Genomic DNA, 21,229 nt, shown 5'->3' on the forward strand with positions numbered 1-21,229 from the left:
GCTTAAGGTATTTACAGCAGGAAAAAAAATTGTGATAGGAGTATTTCTGGGCCTTGAATCATTCAAACTCCGAATCGTATCTTTCAGAGATTGACGGCTATCATCGCTGCTGCGTGCGAGGAAGAGTTGAGTTGTGATAGGCAGTCATAGCTTGCTTGATGCTCCTAAAAACTGATAGCAACTTCATGGTAGAAAATAAACCATTACGTTACATAATCGTTATATGCCCATCTGTGCAGTCTTTCAAGCAAATACCTTCTGTCAAAGTCCTCGGGGTTGTTTCTGTGAGGACGATGGGATTCGATCCAAGGCTGATTATTCAGAGTTCCTTGGTAACCATCGGCTGGGTACTTGCGATGGATCCATCGACTCTCTTCTTTGAGACTAAGAAGAAAAGAGGCTTTGCAGTTCTGGTGCACACAATAAATTGTGCCCGTTCTCTTTTCTGATAATAAAGCAGTGTTACAGAGGGGAAAGAGTAAAAATGGGTATTTGACATTTTTTTGCTCTCGAGCTTGTTAACTAAATCTGGTGAGGTGTTCTTCATTCGAGTACAGAAGAGCTTGTGCAATGTGCTTGACAATGAAGGGAGAAAGAAGAAATATTTAATTATAAATGGAAACAAAATAAACAGGGGGGTGGGATGAAACCTAGTAGTTAAGATTGTCCATTCACTCTTTCTAGAAGGGGGGCTTTTTCCTGGGGGCAAATGGTCCATGTTAAGTTACACTCAAAACTGCACCATAGTGCATATTGAAAGGAGGAACGTTGGGCTAAATCTTACTGAGCAGCAAAACTTGTAATTTCTCTTTACTCTCCCTTTATGTTTGGAAGATTGGGAGGGTTTTTTGCTTTGCCAACATGTAAAAATGAAATGCTGGTACCAATAAAATGTCCGTTTACTGAAGGCAGATATGAAACGAATTTCTTCAAGCCACCAGCTGAGACGTGTGAATCAGTATTTCGCCACTGATCTTTTTATGCCTCTTACTTCTATTCCAGTTCTTAAGATCCGATGATTAACCCAATGAAGTAATGTTTAATCATTTAACCTTCCTTTGCCTGTATTGTAGCAGTCACAGGAAATCTATTTCCAAACAAAAAAAAAAAAAAAAACCCAAATCATCTTTGAAAGGGACATAGTGAACTAAAGGATCCTGAAATGTTATAGAGAATGAATCATATTAGCTGAGAGTCGGATCCTGTCTAGATACTTTAATTTGGGGGGAAAATGTTTTGCCTGTAAGTAGCTGAACTTTTATGTCTTTTTATTTTACTTTATTTAAATCAGTTGATTTATGAAAATTGTTTTGCTTCTATTTCAAATGCTTAAAAAAGTAGAGAAAAGATTGTTCCCTGTGCAGGCTTTATAACAGAAAAATTATATTGTGAAATAGGTAAAAGTTGTGAAACTGATGATTGTGTTCTCTGAGAAATGAAACTCTTAAGTTTTTTTTTTTTATTATTATTGCAGATGTCGCAAAGATTTGACAAACAAAACTTAAGGAAGCAACTAAACAAGTATTTCTGAGCTTGTTTTCATTAAAGTAAATGTTGTGACTGCAAATATGTAGTTTTGTTGCAGCCCTGATGTGTATATTACCATGCAAATTATTTGTAGCTATGATTGTTAGATCATAGAAAATAGGAAAAAAGATCCTTAATTTATCTCTTAGCTTATTTAGAAAGCTTGAAAAAGGAAGACAAACTAGAATTTCTTGACTGAAATTTTTAGAACTATGGCTGTGCTTTCCATAGAGTACTTTGTAATAGACAATGAATGTAAAAAAACTTGAAAGAAGAAACTGAGTAAAAATATTTTTTATTAAAAAAAAGTTATGAATTAATAAGGTGAGAAAAATTGCCCCGAAATTAGTTTGGGTTTGGGGTTTTTTTGAGGGACAGACTTGTTACACTTTTTCAACACTTTCATCATTGGTTTTATAACAAAAATTGTATGTTTTTAGCTGGAGGGAAAAAATTAGTTTGAAAGCAGCCTTGAATTTTGCAGCAGTCTGGAAATGTGGGTGAGGAAAGCTGTTTATTTTTAAGAAATTTGATGAAAAATGGTGCAATGTGCTTATACTAGGTTAATACAGTCAATCTATATGTAATTATAATAATATATTTTATTAAACCAGCTGTGCTGCAAGCATTAGTTTATAGGTCACTTGTTAGAGTTTGTTTCCAATGCCAGCTTGTGAAAATTAATACAACAGTGTATTAGCACTGCAGTCTAAGATAATGGGTAAATATGTTAAAATTGGGGTAGGAACAATTTCCACTGAAATAAATCGTGGATCTATTTTGAATAATTGGATTGTAGTGTTTTATTTTAAAGATCCTTTACAATGAGATTTATAGAGCTGTGAAAAAAATCTTTATTGCCTTATAAAAGTGAAAATATTGTTCTAACCCCATGAGCATTGTGAAATGGTGAATAAAATAGGAACTGAAAATACCATGGTCACATTCAGCTTTGTTATAGAGCACAGGGCGAGACATCTTATGAAATGCCTACTTAAGGCACTGCTTTTTCAGTTCACCTTTTCAAAGCAAAAAATCTCTTGCTGAAAGGACAGTGTTACTGTGTTAGCACACTTTTGCACTTCAAATGAATTTGTAGAGAAATTCTGAAGACATATTTGTACTTCTGTACTTGGTTAAGGAATCGGGATACCCGTTGTCTCCTTAGTGGGAGTTTTATTTCCTATGCCGATAGCTGTGTGGTCACAGTCGGCAGAGGAGTGTTGTGTCCTTTTCATTGCGTGTCCTAAATCCTCAGTGGGACTGGAGGAGTATTTTAGTGCTGACCCTCTTAGGGATCCTGTATTACCTTGTTTCAGTTTTGCGTAGTAACTTGGAAATACTCGTGAGGGAATTTTAGTTTGAGAAGGAACTGCCCTTGATGTTGCAAGATTTTTGGACTTGGTTCACTGGTAAATGATCATGTTTTGTTATTTATCACAACTTATGTCAAAATGCACTTTTTAACAGAAAAACGTGAAAAAATTTACTGTACTTGGGATGTAGGCATGTTCTAGCCCTGTTTCTGCTAACACAAGCTCAAGTGTTTGGTATCAGCCTCACTGGGAGTGGGTTTGAATCACTCACGCTTGCCGTATGTATCCCAGAAGTTAAACAGAAAAATATCAGGAATGAGTTTTCAACAGAGAGTAAATATCTCATCTGTTCCATTTTGCAGTAGGACACGCATGATCCCAAGGTGTTACTCCTGATGAAAGTTAGCAAATTCTCCCCTTACAGAATATTCTAAAGTTTTTTTTTATATTCTCCTGTGTCCCACTGTAGGATGTAGGAAATCTCATTCATTTGGCATTTTTTTTTAAGTTGAAACATTTGTATTAATTTGGGTTATTTTCTCAAACATGCAGTATAATAAATAACATTACTCTGATTTCAATAAGAATTGGTGGGGTTTTTTAATTTGAGAATTTAACTATTTTTAAAGCACTGTAATGGAGAAAAATTGCTACTTGAAAAAGGTGTGTAAAAAGATAGTAAATGGCCTTAGCACGGTTTTTTTTTTTATTAGTCATCCAGCGTAGACAGTTATGTCAGTTCTGTAGTTCAGAATTTAAATAATATGCAAGAACATTGTCAAGTAGTTGTAATTTACTTGTGTTGGTGTATAGTATTGAAGGCTTCAAGAGAATTGTAATAAAGATACAATGGCATACATTTAATTTTTCTGGATTATCTTGTAGTTGCTTTAATAATTAATGACATTCTAAATTCTGGAATTTAGAATGTCATTAATGATTAAAGCCATTCCCTTGAGAAATTTATCTGATAGTTTTGTACAAAATGTAAATCGGTGAATATTACATTGCTAGTGGAAAAATCAGCTTTTTATTGCTTAACTGTAGGTTTTTTAAAAAGAATTTGTAATCCCTTTTCAAAGTTTGCTATTACCAAAGATAGTCAGCTTTCTTTAACTACTGTTGCCAAGCCTGAATCGGTAATACTGACCCTGTGTGTAACTTTGACAGGTTTGCTTCAAAAGAATTTTATTCTCATGTAAATTCACTTCTCGCATTCAAATAAAACTGCTTGTGAGAATCCTTATTTTTTCTTTTTAAAATGTTTACTGTGTATTTGGTAAACTTTGAGACTCAGGAGTTTGTCACAAGTTTGTTTGAAAGTTTTATGGTCACAAAATAAAAGTAGGCAGCATGTTCTTAGCATGGCCTTGTAAAGAACAGCTAAGGTGTCATATGGTCTGCCACATTTGCTTTGAAAGTATTTTAGATTCAGCTCTATAGATTTAATGAATTTTACAGGTCTGTTGTAGAAAATAGCTGGAATTAGCTATTTTGATTAAGATCCTGGGTTTGAGAGAAAATATCTAAGGGTATTATATCCATATAGTATTATATAATATATATGTTTTTATATAATTATATATATAATATTTTATCCCATTATATCCTGTTCTTGTGTTTTGAGAAAGTACCTTTTTAACCCTGTAAGTGGTATTGCAGGAATTGGTTCCCTTTGCTTGTTTAAGGAATAAGGCACAAGCAGCACTGGCATTTCAAAGAGAGGGGAAATAAATACTAGAAAACCTGTTTCCATAGTAGTGTGAACTAAGTGCCACTTGCAGAGTTTTGAAAAACAAAACTCAATACATGTGGGTGGTCAGATTTTCATGCTGAGCATTGTGAATTTCTCTGCCATCCCTCTAAGCCCAGAGTTTGAAACTGGCTTTTTTTGTTTTAAAAAATCTCCCATTGCCAGTTAGAAAATCCCAAAGTATGGAGGACATTGAAATCACATACAAAGAACCATAGAGTCATTTAGGTTAGAAAAGACCTCTTTGAGGTTTTTTTGGGTAATTTTGACTTTTGCCTCATTAATGCTTCATTTTCTTGTTGGCAGGATTTTGCTTCCCGGGCTAAACTGGCTGTCCAGAACCTGGTGCAGAAGGTTGGGTTCTTCGGCATTTTGGCCTGTGCTTCAGTAAGTTCGTTTGGTTTATCATCACAAATTGCAGATCAGATGTATTGCAGTGAAATTAACGCTGTGAATTGTGACTCGGTTTTATTTGACTTTATTTGCATCTTTGTGCCCTGTTAGCTCTTTCTGTGTTCTCTGTGGTGCTTAGAGAAACGGAATGGCTGTGGGACTGGCAAGTGCAATAGCATGGAGAAACTCCAGTCCTAGATTAGTACCAAACACGTCGAATTCTGTATAAAAGCACAGCCAACAGTCATGATTGCTTCCTTCAGCTTCATCGCTGGGCTTCTTGACACTAGTTCTCCTTGGAAGATAATGAGTTTGGGATAGTGCTGTTTCCTTTTTAATCCATCAGAACAGAATGGTGCGGGAAGGGATCCCATTTTTTAAAAAGATAAAGCAATTCATTTTGTAGTGTGGTGAAACCCCATAAAAATGGGTCAGTTTACTAAAGATGCAAAAGGCCTGTTGCAGTGAGGAGGACTTACAAGAGACAGAACTAAGGCATTCTTAAAATTCAAGAAGTTTCTATGTTTCCGTTTCAGACCGGGGATGTTCCCTGCATTTGATGTTGAGGCCGTGTCTTCTCTAACGGAGGCACAGGCACGCTGCTGCTCACTGCACTGCCATAGTGGATATTTGGCAGAACAGATCTTGTGCCTGCTGACAGTTACCCTGTTGAGACCTTCCCAGCCCAGATTATTAGCTGGCAAGATACACCAAGAGCTGTGTTACTACCTATAGGTTCTGCTGGAACTGTATAATAATTTCTTTACGTGTTTATGTACTGTAGCTTACAGTGCTTGACATCTTCAAATTCAAAGGTATACGTAGACTGAAGAGCGGAAAACTACCTGCATAAATCCTCATTAGGGTATCCATCGATATTAATTGTTCTAAGTCTGATCAGGCGATATCTTTGGGTCATTAGGAACCAGAGAGAGAGAGAGAGAGAATGAGGAAGCAAGTTTGAGTCATGGCTGTATGAACTTCAAACTTTTTTTTTCTTGTATCTTTCTTACTTAGAGAGAAAAAAAGTGGCTTTTTTTCTCTCTAAGTAAGAGGTGATACAAGCATCTCCACTGATGACATTCTAGTATTTAAGTAGGATAATACTGTTGTTTTAGCTTAGAAAAATATGGGACCATTTGAGGTTTAAATGTCTTGCTGGAAGCTTAATGGGAACTGGTCAGAATGGTGTGCCTTACTCTTCCATCCCACACACAGAAGTGGGCTGTGATGCACAGAAATGCGATTACAGCGAAGAGGGGAAGTGTAGGTCCCCTATGATTCCATTCTTCCGGAATACCCACGGCCATTAACCAGCTGCTCAGCTGATGAGGTATTAATTCCACCCTTGTCTAGCATCTCTTCTAGTTTCCTAAATTGTAGAGACGACCGTGCTAACTATTTTCTCAAATGTAAGTAACTTGTGTTAGCTGGAAAGAATTAATCCGATTATAGTTGCTGACATACAACTTCTGTTTACTAATTTTGTGAACTGTCTTAATGTTTAGAGTGGAGACGTAGGTACAAGCTGTTCTTTAAATCTTTCCAGTAAGCTCTTAGGCTGCTCCTTCGCTGCCTCTGACTCATTACTCTCTAGTCCCCATCTTGTGAGCCATCGCTGCATGGGCTGTTCTCTCTGCCTTGTGCAATCCAAACAGTTTGTAGATGGCAGGGATGAGTTACTGGGGTTGCTGGACAAGGTGAAGCGTGGGTAAATGGAGAACATGAGGAAGGAGTTGGTAAACACAAGAGGTGATGTGTTAAGTCTTCGTAATTCCTGCTTAGAAACATTTGTTTAACTTCTTACCTACTTACTGTGCTGTTCTTCACCGTGCTCTGTGCTCCAGCTTCCCTCTGCTTAACTGGGCTGCCGGAGGGATGCAGAATCACGAGTCCACCACAGTCCACTTGAGGATTTGTAAATGTGTGTACAGAACAACTGCAGAGGAGCGGTAAAAAGGGTGAGGTTCAACATGGCAGAGGCAATGAGAAAGCACAGGGATCCACAGTTGGATGTGTTTGTTGCATCCGTAGGTGAGGAAGGCAGTGCCGCGTGCGTGCTCCTGCATTTGTGCGTCCCCCCATGGGCTTCAGGGCGTCTCTTGCTTGTTGCTGCTTCTCCGTATGCTAGAGGGTGTCTCCTTTACTTGCTGCCCTTGTAATTGTGATCGTACTTTCAGATTTTGAACAGTATTTTAGTGGAGTGTATTTTTTACGATTAGGGAGCTTGCTTGTGGAGTGGGAATAAGCTGCAGGTTGCTGCTGTGTGCCAAGCAGTGCCTTCTCAGTAAAAGTACAATCAAGTTGAATTTAAAACTGCGCAGATTTATCCAGTGAAGTCAACCAAATGTTATGTTGTTTAATGGCAATAAGAAAGCCATGTTACTGTCTGGAGCTTATTTCCTACCTAAAGGCAGCTCTGGGGAAGGAATAAAACAGGAATTAGCCCTGGAAGATCCTTGCTGTGACTTGTGAGAATTTGCCCTCCTGTCTTTGTGGGCTTTCTTGGCAACTCTCAGTACTGCGTGTGCGTGTTTTTTCAAAAAAAAAAAAAAAAAAAAAAGAACAAAGAGAAACCTCTCTGGCCTGCTGATGGACCCTGCTGTGGACTCGTCGAGTACCTTTGTACTGCGATATCTGTAATGTATGGGTGACATCCACGGTTACCCCTACCTGAAGTGTGCTGCTCCCTCTAAGGTGACAGTGATGCAGTAGTTAAAATGTACTCTGAACTTAGGGGAAAAAAAAACCCTTAAACCAGCCAACAGAGACCATACTTGAGACCTAGAGCAGGCTTGGCTCAGAAGAGCAAAATTATCTGGCTGTGGTATAAGTAAATAATTTACTAGCCTCCCATGCCTAAGACAGCTGTCACAGGTAAAGAATCATTTTAGCTGAAGCAGAGCATGTTTAGAGACCGTTTCGGGGCATGATTAGAGACCGTTTCAGATTTCTTCCTATGCAGGTGGTGTTGTGGGTGCTCATAAATTCGAATTGCTAGTTTATAACAGCTAAGTATAACCCTCATAAGCTTTCTCGCAGATTTCAGGTTTCCATTCAGTCAGTTGCAAGTTACTGTTTTTTAAGGTGTTTAGCAGTCTACATTCTTATTTGTTTGTGTAACAAAAGGACACAAATACTGCAGGATATTAGCCCAGTAATACACTGCTACTGTGAGTTATACATAACCCCATGTGTTTACTCAGACAGTCTGCCCTGGTACTGCATGCTTAGTGTGAAAGGTTGGAATCTGGATACTTTCTTGGTTTAATTTCAAAAATATTTTACAGATAGTATCACAATAGCAAACATCAAGCCAATGGTTTAAAAATAATAAAAAAAAACCTTTTAATTTTAAATGAAATGCATATGCTTAATAAAATCTAATCAGTGCTTTTAAACTGGATACATATGACTGTAAATGCCAGTTTTTAATGTACTTTCTCAGATGGAAATCACTGGGGATCATTTTGAACACCGGCTTCCAAGAGTGATGTGCTTGTCAGTGAGAAAATTTGATAAATCACTCAAAACGGCTTTACTGTGGTTTCAGTGCATTTCACATGGAAAACTTTTTGTTAGCTTCTTTAAAATCCAGGGGTAAGGAAGGGACCATGAGAATGGAATTGTCTGGGACACTGTCTAGCAGAATCCCAGAGACTTAAGTTATGTGGTGCGACATTAACATTTTTATAAGTATTAAGACACAAGAGTTTTGGATCAAGTTGAATAAGGGGAAAATGTTCATTTTTCAAAGCTTCAAAGTCTGTCATATTCCTATTCATCTCGGTAAATGCTGCAATTCCTGAGCTTCTCTCTCCCTTGCACTTCATAGATTCCAAACCCTCTGTTTGACCTGGCTGGGATAACATGTGGACACTTTCTGGTTCCCTTCTGGACCTTCTTTGGTGCAACCTTGATTGGGAAAGCAGTAATTAAAATGCACATCCAGGCAAGTACTACAGCTCCCTCAGGGCTCTGGGGTGAAGACTTTTTTTGGGGTTTTTTGACTGTTACACTGTGTTACTCTAATGAATTCTGGAGTCTCCCTTCCTGACCTGAAGTAATGGAAATTAATTTGGTGCAAAGGATTTACAATAAAGGATCTGCTAGGCTTCTTAGGCTCAAAACTTAGGCAACTGAATAATTTATAGCTACAAACTAATGAGCTCGCTGCCTACACCACTCAGGAAATTGGTGGTTAGCCAAGTTATTTACCTACGGTTTTTACCAGACTGACAGGACTTCGTACTCATAATGAACTTGACTTTTTGGTAACAAATACTCATTTCAAAGAGCGCTGCAACCAGCCTTTGCCAGTGAAGCGGCGCTTTTGAATGCTGCCTTTTATCTCAGTTGAGTGTGTAGAGAAAACCTTGCTCCTTTCAGGCCCTGCAGAAAGCAGGCCGAGGGCACGGCTCTGGCCATGTTGTCTGTTGCTTCCAAGCACGGTCAGCAATTTTTGGTGTCTGTGTTACCCTGAACGGGCTAGATTTCAGCCTGTGGCCAGTTTTTTCTTGCTAACTCAAAGCTTTACTGGATGTTCTGAATTTGGCCATCAGAATCTCCAGTTGCTTTCAAAACTTTTTGAGTCTCACTTTCAAAATTTTTGAGTCTCACTTTGAAAATGCATTACCGTTTTGTGCAGTGGAAGATGAAGTATTGATTCTCTGGCGATTCTTCACTGGTGGCGGGGTGGTTAGTACTAGATCATGAACTACATTCCTTTATTTGTAATGATTAGAACCAATGTTATCAGCTGGGGCTTGGTTTTTTTAGCATCTCCATAGGACTGGTGCCATGCCTGTAGCTGTATTGCTTGGAAATCTTTGCTGTTACTACATTAAAATAGCAGAAGCTATTAGTAGTATAAAATTACTCGTGTAGTACCCTCATCAAGCTGCTTTAAAATCCTTCTTTTGCCCTGAACAGAATATTTCAACCTTCAACCCTTTTTTTCCCCCCCTTTTGTATTTTTTTTTCACTTTCCCCAGTCCTGAAACAGAAAGTAACTAAAAGATCTGAATATTCCTTCATTTACTGTGATAGAACAACTTTTTCTCCACACTTAATTTTGTATTATCTGAATTTTTTTTCTTTTAAGTCTGTGTACTGTTAGAATTTGTTCTGGCAACACAGAAAAGTGGAATAGTTATTGTTTAATATTCCTTTAATGATTTCATTTGTCTTGTTTAGCTAGCAGAATGATTGTTATGTAATTTATAGTGCTCCACACTCAGATCAAATGTAAGTGGAAAAAATATTTCCCAGTGTCTTGTACAGTTGGTAAATCATCTTATTTTGTAATACATTTAGCTATTAGAATGCTTTTTTCTGCGATGCTTGATTTCAAGCATACTCTTGTGCAATAGCCTTGATTTTTGTAGTGATCTTGCTGCAATTTGGAATTTCGGAAATGTAAGAGTCATGGAAAAGGCTTTTAATGAAATCTTTCTCTAGACAGGAAGCGAGTGAGTGGTGCAGTGACCACCCTGGAACTGCTTTTAACTGGCCTCTTCCTCTGGACCACAAAATCATTTTGTGTAGTCGTAGTCACATTCCCAATTTCCAGACTGGTGAATGCAGTTCTCCTTAGCTCATGTTTAAATTGATCTAAGGAGACTGTGGGAACTGTGTGTGTGTGCGTACGCATCTACACCCAGTCTGGCTCACTCTGCAAAGGAACAAACTGTCAAATAGGACAAAAGTGGAATTAGCAAAGGCTATTTTAACAAAATTTTAGCTTATTTTATCGCTCCCTTCTTTTCTAAAACGATGGACATTTGGATTTTCTGCAACATAAGCTGTGTTAGAGAAGTTTCTCCCATTTATTTTACTTCGTTCTAAATAGTCTGTTGCATTAGAGATGGTGACAGTTAAGTTTTTTGAACAGACAGGTACCCGCTGGCTCTTACTTTGTTGTTCACCCACACGGACTAGGAGATACATTATGTAAATTTTACATATATATTTCTATTTACATAATACATATACATTAAATAATGTAAAAGATACGTTATTTTTCACTTCTGTGATCTTTAAGTACGTGCGTTTGTGTAAGGGGATGTGAATTGTTCTACACAGTGATGACTGGTTTTCCATTAAAACTTTGTTGACCGAGTAAAGTGGCATTCAGCTTCTGGGAATCTTAAAATTCACATCTGGGAGGATGCGAATGGTTAGGAACACAGGCTACAAAAACATTGCAAGAAATGAAATCTATGAGGAAATAGAATAATAAAGTAAACAGCTTTTCTCCCTCCAGCCTGTTTTTGAGGAGAGTATTGAAAAAAAAAGACCTTTAAAGAAAAGGGAAGGGAAAACTATGTGTGACTGCTGCAGAAGCTGTCTGGTTGGAAAGGAACGTGAACTGTCGTACCCCATTGTCTCTGCTTCCCTTTTGATCCCATGTTTCTCTAACTGATGTTTTCCTTCCTACAGAAACTTTTCGTTATTATAACATTCAGCAAACATATAGTGGAGCAGATGGTGTCCCTAATCGGGTGAGTAATTCTTTAATGCAGTAATACTTTCGCTTATTAAGTGGAAAAATACTGGAGGAGTCAAATTAGATGTGCTGAAAATTGTGTTTTGCTTCAAAGTGCAAGCTTTGGCCAACATGTGATTTAGGTCTTATTTGCAACTTCATTCCTCACCTCAAAGGCTTCAAGTATTTCAAGAAATGTAATAGCACCGAAGGTCAGATGGCCCAAGTGTATGGTACCAACAGTTAACTTTCACCCAGAAATATGATACAGCTCTCCCAATGCAGATTGCTAGACTTTTAGCTGCAAATAGACTGTTTTTTATAGACTTTCTTCAGTGTTGTAGTGTGACCCTATGACAAAAATGAAAGATCTGTTGTGATTTACGCAGTTCCCCAAGATGACATTAAACATCTTCAGTAATTTGAGCTATCTTACACATTTAAAATATTTAAATATCTCATAAAATGTCAGAAAGAAAAATTTGGTGTGTAGAGCTTTATCTTTTAAGTTAAAAGCTCAGTTTAAAACAAGAAAACTAAGCAAAAACCCAGCTAACAACAGTTGGGGGGCGGGCGGAGGGGGAGACAATTGAAAAAACATACTTAGATGATGGCTCCGTGGGTTTGAATGAAGATTGGATACTGATGATGAAGGGTTAGATTTTTTTCTTCATATCTACCTGTTCAGTCTTGAAATTCTGTGTAATTTTAACATCCATTAAATGTCAATATTTCCTGCCCGGTAATCCAGCAAATAAGATCGCAACAGTGCCTCTCTAACCATGCAGAAGTTTCACAAATTACTTGAGTGCAAACCAAGAATGCAACTTAATTTACATGTAGGCAACTAGATCAAATCATATGGATTTCATCAAGAAGCCATGCTTAATTGTTCAAAGTAAAAATTGTGTTCTTCAAGGGAAGGCTGCTGCCTGTTGTCAGTACATGGACCACATTCGGGTCAGGGATACAGGTTTAAAGTTTTAAATACAAGTCTTAAATAGAAAGCTTTATTGTTGTGGGGTTTGTGCTTGCTTTTTTTTTTTTTTTTTTCAAAACTAGATACCTAATGTGGATCTGTAAAATAAATTCTAAGGTGTTCCTACTTTTCCAAGGTCTTTCACTTGTTATATAGGGCAAATTGATGGATACGTTGCTATCCAAACTGTAATAATTATTTTCACATATAATCCAAAAAGCCAAAGTCCTCAAGAACAGTTTCAGGGGAGGAATGTCCGGAAATAATTCCTGTTAAAAATATGTAAACTTGAAGTAGTAATGCTATACAAAGAAAAAGGAGTGTCAGAAGAAACATTCTAGTAGGGCATTTCGCTAATGAAACAAATCCTGACTTTATTACTTCCTGATCTTCTGATTGGGTGTCTGGTTTGTAACAAACTTCAAAATTAATTTGTTGCTTTGAATATTATTTAAAAAAAGAGAAATGTGGGTACTTTTAACCATCGTTAGTTAGATTTTCTTCGTATCAATCCCACTAAACAATTTACTACTAACTTTTGATCTGCACTGCTGCTAGGTCAGGTATATTTCCAAAGATCTACTCTCCTACAAATCTTTGAGCCAAAACTAGTAGTTTTTTCCTACTTCATCTGTCTTGGAGATAATTTTGCATCAAATTACTTTGAATGCATTCACAAGACCTCTGCTGGATTCAGATTTTATTAGATGGTTGATGTCAGAGTTAAAAAATGTTCTCGGGAGACAGTAAGATTTTTGGAATGTCCCGGTATCCTTGACTTTTCTCAAGCTGTCTGCTAGCATTACCTCATCAATTTCTTCTAGAGTGGAGTATAAAACTTGTTAAACAATGGTTTGCATTAAATCCCTTATTAAATTAAAATATAGCTCTGTTTAATGGTCAGTAACTGTTTTAATCAAATTCTGTCTGACACAATGACTTAGGAGGGTTTTTTTTTTGTCTGGGATATTGCTCTTACACAATAGGAAATGTCTAAGCACAATACTTTAAAATAACGAACCTATTAATATACAGGATAACTAAAATCTAGACAGAAGATTAAGTTATGAGATAAAGTCTGAGAATATTTGATTTTATAAGCCGGAGAGAATTTCTTGATAACTACGTGAGTCTTAGTCAAAAAGCAAAAATGATTCACCTGCAGACCTTGTTTACTTCTGTTACTGGCTGCTGCTGGCATCGCATGCCAAGCCTGCCATAACCAGGCTTTTTTAATATAATTTAAGGTAATTTGATTTTAGAATTTTGTCTAGGTCTCCATTACAAAAGAATCATAAAATACTGCTTTATTTTTTATATTTTATTTTATTTTAAATATTTTTAAATTATTTATTTTACTTTAAATATTAATTAAATAATGAAAAGGCAAAGAAATTGAAATGTGGCAGGAAATTAAGAAGCTATTTACAAAAAAATTTAGAAAGCATCGGTGGTAGCAGGTAAAAACAAGAAAAAAAAGCAGGCTAAGGTGGTGGCAGCAGCAGGGCGAAGGGCAGCAGCGCTGCAGCAGTCTCCTTGGGAGGAACAGGGAGGCATGGATGGGTTTAAGAACCTGGTTAGAATGAGTCTTGAAATCAAAGCTGAAGAGGATTACAAAGACAGTGGTAGCTCACACTGGGCTGGTAATTATCAACCTGTTCTACCAGTTAATAGTTGCAAGTTGTATTGTTGCTGTCTAAAATGCCAGGAGAGGAGAACGTTTTCTCTCGGGTTGTATTACATCCAGAAGCTTTTGTGAGGAGAGACGGTGTGTGAGTTTTGTCTTGTGTTCTGTCACCAAAGAAGAATTTAACTTACTGATCATCCCTGTAAAACACTTCGACGCTGGGTTTAAGCCAAACCTAGCCCATTTAACGTTTTAATTATCATGTGTGTTGTGGGTTTCATTTTGGCTCTTAAATTTTTCCATTTAAGTTGGTTTTTTTTACCTACAGCTGCAGGATTGTTTATGAAGCCACACCAAGCACATTGCTTTTAGGCACAATTGTATTTTCTTGGAAGTGCCCGTTTGATATGTGGATTAAGAATTCCCAGAAAACTACTAAAGAAATAGTTCTCAAAGCACACACCATCCACAAAACTGTCTGCCATCAATTCTGGTTAAATGTTCAGAAAGAAAAAAAAAAATCTTAATTTTTTTCCTCTTTTTGTAGTTCAGCACACTGTTCGTATGTTGTGATAATGAGCTAATAATTTTAGAACTTCAATAGACATCTAAAAAAATCATAAACATGTTTTATATAGCATTAGACAGCACATGGCCTTCACCTCTGAAGCATCTGAACTTCAGTGGCAAGCCGTAGGGCTGCATCCCTTTTGGACAAATCCCACCCTTAGGGCACAGAGATTCCCTCTGACTATTGTTAAGTTAATGATAAACTCCTGTAGGCTGCAGAATGTCTTAATTACAGAGGCTGTGATAAGTTACTCAGAAGGGAGGCAGGCACCCTGGGAGCTGCTCATGTGATACACCAGGTATGCTAGTGCACTGCTGCTGGTAGCAAATGATGCCTTGCTGACTTTAAGAGAAGTAGAAACTAATTTATTCAGTTCATTAACCGAGTCAATAGACTAATTTGAAGTTTAAATAGAAGCCGGTCAAATGCATGTAAAAAGTCTGCATACTTCCACAGATTTTTCAAAGTTAATCAGTTAGCACCCATGTTCCGTGGGTGAGTCGTGTTAATGCGGTGAACGAACTCTGGAAATCTGCCCCCAAATCCCACTGCTTCTGGAGGGTTTCTTAACCTGGTGGCGTTTGTGGAACAATTTCCATGCTTAGCGGTTATGCAGGCCAGTTTGAATGACTGCACATCTGAAAGGAAAAATAGTTTTCTGGTAACAGGTACTTGAACCGTGTCCTTGACAAACCAGTTTACTGCTATTTATTGTGCCATAATTATTTGCTTCACAACTTCATCGTGGTTGATTCTTGTAAGGAGCTTTCAAAAAAAAGTACAATTGAAATCACGGTGACTGATGTAACCGGAAAAATTGCTTAAAGGTTGTATTTTTTTTTTTTTCCCCGAAATAATTTACTATATAGGTTTAGGTTATTTCTTTAAGTCAAGAAGCTACCGTGAGAGAAAGGGCTGCACCAGAAGTCAGTTGTCCTGGGCTGGGAAAAGCCCCTTTTATTGATTCATGTTGTGCCGTGCGATTGCCTGGGTCTGGGGGCTCCAGCAGGGTCTGAGCGCAGCACATGGCCTCTGCCAGCTCATCTCCAGGGCTTGGTGTCCCTCTGCCCTGGGCAGCGCGGCATGGACGAGTCCAGGCTCCACGTGCCAGCCGCACCTTCTGGTGGGGCGGACCTTTCCTTGGCGTGTAAGCCAGGAACTCCAGATCCTGTTAAATTGGTGTCTTCATTGAAAGATATTTCGAAAAATAGGTTCCAATCAATATTTAAAATAAAACCTGTGTAGCAGAATACAACCAAGCATGACCTGAAGTGGCTGAGAGTGGCTAACGGAGCATGACTTAAAAACCTCTTGAGCGCAGCGCTTCTGGAAGGTTACACCAATCCACCTGACGTTTTTTGGTACAATAAATCAACGGCTCTCCTCCCACAAGTATATCAGAAACCTGTGGGACTGTGCCCTCGTAATACACCCTGTACACAACAGAACAGCTCTGCACAAAAAAGGCTTTAGTGCCTTGAAAGGGACACAGATGTGGATGAAACTTGAGTAACTTTGGTGTTGAAAACCTTCCAGTGGATCACAACAGAATTAGAAGAGTTTATTTGCAAAAGGCTTGTAGGACTTAACTCTGAACAAACAAGCTGCTTCTTTTTTTTCTGAATTGTGTACAAAAATATATCTTCACAACAGAAATAGAAGTTGCCATGCAAAGAGCAATATTGAGTTAAGAACCAGCAGTTCAGAGATGTTGCAATTCCTGTTTGTGAAAGCACTGATGTTAACATAACAGAATGTCCCAAGAAAGAAAGTTTTACAGCCAGCTTGGTTAGCGTGGGTATTGGAGCGTAGCTCCAGGTAGAAATGACGTCAAACATCTAACAATTTTAGCTTAGTAATCTTTAAGTAAGATACTCTCTTTCTTCATCTCTTACAGCAAGCGAATCTGCCAAGTAGCCTTTTAACCCCCAAAACGTTTCTGTTTGTCCTGACCATGAACCAGCTTTATTTTCTGCAGTTTCAGAAGGCTGAGGGCAGATAACATCTAAGTTTCGCCGAGGCCGGTGGTAGAAGCCGAAGGCTGTGGTTGCTCCCTGTGGGCTTGGGGAACCCAGGTTTTGCTGCTGGACTCCCAGCCAGGGTCCAGGTTTGCTGCAGCATCAGCTGGGGGCCGAGGGCCACTGAGTCACCGCAGGGTCCTGGTATTGGCGGAGCCTCAGGGAAACGGATGGTTTAAATACTGTGAGAATCTTTATCAGCACAGGAAATGACAGCTCATTAAAATACTAACCGTTAAGCCTGTTTAGATCACTGTCTGGAAAAAAATTAACCATTGCAGGTTCAGATAACTTGCAGGAAGAAAGGTGCTCTGTGTAGGCAGCAAACATGGAATGCAGATTAATCAGTTTTGCTACTTGTCCAGCCACGTGAAAATATTTCCCTTGGAATCTATTTTTCAGAGGTTTATAAAACATCTAATTTCCAAAGAAGTTGATACCGTGCTGGAGCAAAACTTCCAGTTTCTTTTGAGAGAGGGGTGGCTGAAATAACCCAGTTGGGTGCCTCCTGCCAAGTGCCACACGCACGGCTTGTGAGCTGCGGGGTGGCTTTTCCTCGTGTTCTTACAGGGGAATGGAGAAATGTGAAGCTAATACAGAGAAACTCTGTGTGGGAGGAATGGGTGTTGGGTGTGATGATTTAATGGTGTTTTGCATAATTGTTTGGAAGGTGGAAGCCTTTGCTTTGGCCCTCTGGCCTAGCTATGATAGCTAGTCTGATCCAAATAAATCAATAAAAAAGGAATTGGAGGTCCTGGGAGGGGAGGCTGCAGCCCAGCACTCTTCCTCCTTCGTTTGTCACATTCTTCAGTGGTACTTGCTCCTTTTTTGTGGAAGGAGGTAATCCCTGGCCTCGGGCCATGCTCACGCCAGGGCAGCAGGGTTCTGGATGTGTGCAAGGGTTGTGCTAACAAAACACACAATGACCTTTCCCTCCTAGTTTGGTTTTCTGTTGTTTCAAAATTTATTTTGCTGTTGTCTTCGTATGGAATTGTAGTGCTGGCATTTCCTAAAAGGATGTTTTTCTGTAGCTGGACTCGCCCAAATAGCTGAATCTGAGCAAATGTATATACGATGCCGTTTGTCCCCAGGCCCCCAGAGTCCGGACGAGGACAAAATGTGCATGCCAGAGAGTCTGACAAAACCTGTTAACAGTTAAACGATTTTTCCAAATTAACAGCCGTGGATATTAGAGAGATCATCCATAAAATGGGGTTGTGACTCAATATTGCATCACCTTTCCAAGCAGGGCTTCGGTGTTTCAGCCTGGGAGGCTGGTGGCTTGTTTGCACCACCTCTTCAAGGACCGTGGTTCTTATTTCCCTTCACATTATTATTTCCATGATAACATAGATTTCCATATTTTTAAACCTGTAGTACTTAATGCTTCTTGATCATTGCAACTGGGGGACTGATGCCAGTTGCTCCTGACTCAAAGAGCTGCTGAACAGGGTATAAAATTCAGAACTGAATGCCACTGAAGCTCTTATTTACATTTTTAAATTCTGTCAGAATAAATGGAGTTTACGTACTACCTAGAGTTAATCAGCAGCTTAATCATCACTTGCTGTTAGAGGCCTCTTACAAATGAGAAACTTTCATTAACAGTAGAAAACCCACCCTATTAATGTTCCTAAATGTGAGTCGACAACTGCAGCTTCAGTGTTCCTTGAAAATGCTTGTTCATTCTAACACTTCTCTCTGGAAAAGTAGGCAAATATACACATGCATTTGTACAAGATGGGAACTTTATGTCCCAAGTTATGGACTAACAGATTAATTTTTTTGTGTGCGAAATACAGCACAATGATACTAAAATGCAGCATTTGAGAGAAACTGTACTGCACCATTTAACATTTCTGAACGTTCACAACTTGTAAAAGCAATGGTTATGACATTTCAGTAACTCAAGGGTAACCTATACTCTTAAAGATCTTGTAAGATGAAAAAAAAATGCCTCTCGAAAGCGCAAATATCATGATTAGATGGTTTTCAAGAAGTATTTTTAATAATAGTAAAAATGCAGTTGGCTGGCTGGCATAGGGAAAATACTTTTTCTTTTTTTACCCCCACCTTTTGGTTTGGTGCTTCATCCACGTGTGCTGGAGAAAACTCCTGCCTGTAGTGCCAAAGAGTCTGTTAAAAAGAGAAGTTTCCTCAAAATCTTTCCTCCCCCTTTCATGACTAGTGACATGCATTTGAGGTTCAACTGCTGACAGTCATTCTTTAAAAAGCAAAATTAACAATTTTGTATTTTTCTATTTTATATATATATAAAATACAGTGTATTTTAATAAACAGGGCTTTGCTGTAACTGGAACAGAAGTTTCAGGAGTCATAGTGTCAGAGGCTGGAAGTTGGTGTAACTTTTAAACTGATCCTACAAAAACTTTGCTGAATCTCTGTAGTGTGGCGCTTCAGAGAGATGTGAAGTTTTATTTGTTGGGAAAAAATCTATATAATTTTTCATTTGGATGGAAATGATGGTTCTTAAAAAAAATATCAAAGCTGCCTCTATTTAATTACAAATACTAGGTAAGACTTCTGAAAACAGGCTTCAACAGTGTTTTGTTCCATGAAGCAAAATTCTTAATGGTTGTTTATGTTGTAGTATTAGAATGCAAGCGTTGTTTTTTACTGAAATATTCAGATTTTAATGAATTGAGGCTAGTGCAATCTTTTGGAAGTCTGTTTCCAGTTTCAGTTCCTTGTGAAACATTCAATTGTAGTGGAGAATCAGAATCAATAAAACAAAAATTTGTGTTTAATGTTGACTGTTTCTAAAATCTATCTAAAATTAATATTCTCTCCTCCCCCTTCCAAAAAAATAAACCCAAAGCACTTTTTCCTGAATCTTAGGATAAAACTCTAGCTGGTCTCTTCTGTTTTTCAAGTACATTTTGTTGAATTTACTTGAATTTGTTGAATTTACAGAATACACAAGAACAGCACCTCTCGTCCTATGGGTGCATCTTTGTTCCTGATTAACTGCAAAATTCATTAAGTGATAGCAACTAGTACAATATATTTCGTTGCTTATTTGGACAGAAAACATCTAGTGAATGACTTTTTTATTTTTTGATATTTTTTTTTAATTGAAGGCCTTAAGCAGCTCGCCAAGACCTACATTTTAAGCCTTTAAGAAGGGACAGCAGGTTGTGCATTTGGGGTTTTTTTGTGTGTGGTGTTTTGGCAGATAGAGACTACAAAGTGTGGATAAGCAGAGGTCTGTTGTGTGCTAAGGTCCTTTTTTCTTATCCTTTCATATTCTTTATTTGAAAGACAATAGGCTTGGTTCTCAAAGCAAAATGCAAGGAATTGGGTTTAGATTCTTCTACCAAATAGGTTTATCTTCCAGCATCTTCCTTTCTGAAGTCCGATGTGTAAATACACTTGTGGTTTGCATCTAGACTCCTGAAACTGCAGCAGCCTTTTGAAGGTGTATTTTAAAGTCATTGCTAAGTGGCACAGAATTATGATGCAAATCTGCCCCTTCTGCCTGTGTACCTGCCTTAGTTTGAGTGTAAGCTTTGAAAATTTGTCCTGAAGCCTTCCCCCTCCTCTGCTAAGAACAGGGTGAGTGAGCTGAACTGCCCGAGGTTTGCAGGGGGATACTATTCATGTGTAGTTAAAGGAAATGAAAACCAATTTTTATGACTTTTAGATCTAAGATTATGTCTGTGCTTTGGATATGAGGTGACACGTGTATGTTAGCTGGCTGATTAAATGATTGAATTTTGTTGGAAAAGTACAAGTAACCGATACTGTGCTGCTGAAATGGGATTTCAGGAATTTTTTTCCTAGTACTGTGGATTTGTGATTTTCTAGATGTTACTTTCCTTCATTTTACTCCCTATTTAAATTTATGCATACTTTTTCACAATTAAAGTCTTTGCGAATGTGCAAAATATTGCCGACTTTCAGAAGCCAAGGTCCTTGCATTCAAGATCTTACAGTTCTTCAAAAGAGCGTTAATAAAATGAATATTGTGCACTTAATTAGTCATGCTCACAAAGGAAAAATAAGCTAAATACTTGTAGTGAAAAAAAAATTAGAAATACAGTGTGATCTTCAAGCCCTCTGAACTTGGTTTTCATGTCTTTGTTCTGTTGTTTAATGCTAATTGGGCACTGACTTAGTTCAGTTTTCAGAAAAAAATGGAGGCATTTGAACAACCATTCTGTTAATCATTCATCTCTCATCATTTAAATATTCCTTATTTCATAATCATGCAGAAACTTAAAAGTAAACATTACCTTTCAGTAGCTTTTCCGGGCTTCCGAGTGTTCCTTGAAAAAGAAACCTCAAAATGTAACTGATTTCTACAACTGTGACTCGCTCCGATGGCGAGTCATTAGGAGAATTTTTACCACGAATACGCAGCTTCGTAAGGGACGGTTCTGAAAAGCTGGAAATTGTTTGTAAAAGTTGACATAGTCATGTATAAAATGTGTAATAGATGTGCTTTAGGCTCTGCTCTTTTTTCTCACCCCCCCCCCCCCCCCCCCCCCGAAACTTTACCAGTCCAGGCACAGAATTTACTCACCCATTTGTATCA

General features: G+C 38.1%; 1 protein-coding gene across 6 annotated transcripts in view; it reads left to right on the forward strand.

Moving 5' to 3' along the window:
- Positions 1 to 21,229, forward strand: part of VMP1 (vacuole membrane protein 1) — a 70,870-nt gene that overhangs the window by 43,725 nt on the left and 5,916 nt on the right. For all 6 annotated transcript variants that reach the window (XM_055796692.1, XM_055796691.1, XM_005233669.4 and 3 more), the window contains 3 exons: positions 4,903 to 4,983; positions 8,825 to 8,941; positions 11,431 to 11,492. In XM_055796692.1, coding sequence (XP_055652667.1) covers positions 4,903 to 4,983; positions 8,825 to 8,941; positions 11,431 to 11,492 — 260 coding nt within the window. The remainder of the gene's footprint in view (positions 1 to 4,902; positions 4,984 to 8,824; positions 8,942 to 11,430; positions 11,493 to 21,229) is intronic.

Source organism: Falco peregrinus, chromosome 2, assembly GCF_023634155.1.
Source record: "Falco peregrinus isolate bFalPer1 chromosome 2, bFalPer1.pri, whole genome shotgun sequence".
NCBI classification, from domain to species: Eukaryota; Metazoa; Chordata; class Aves; order Falconiformes; family Falconidae; genus Falco; species Falco peregrinus.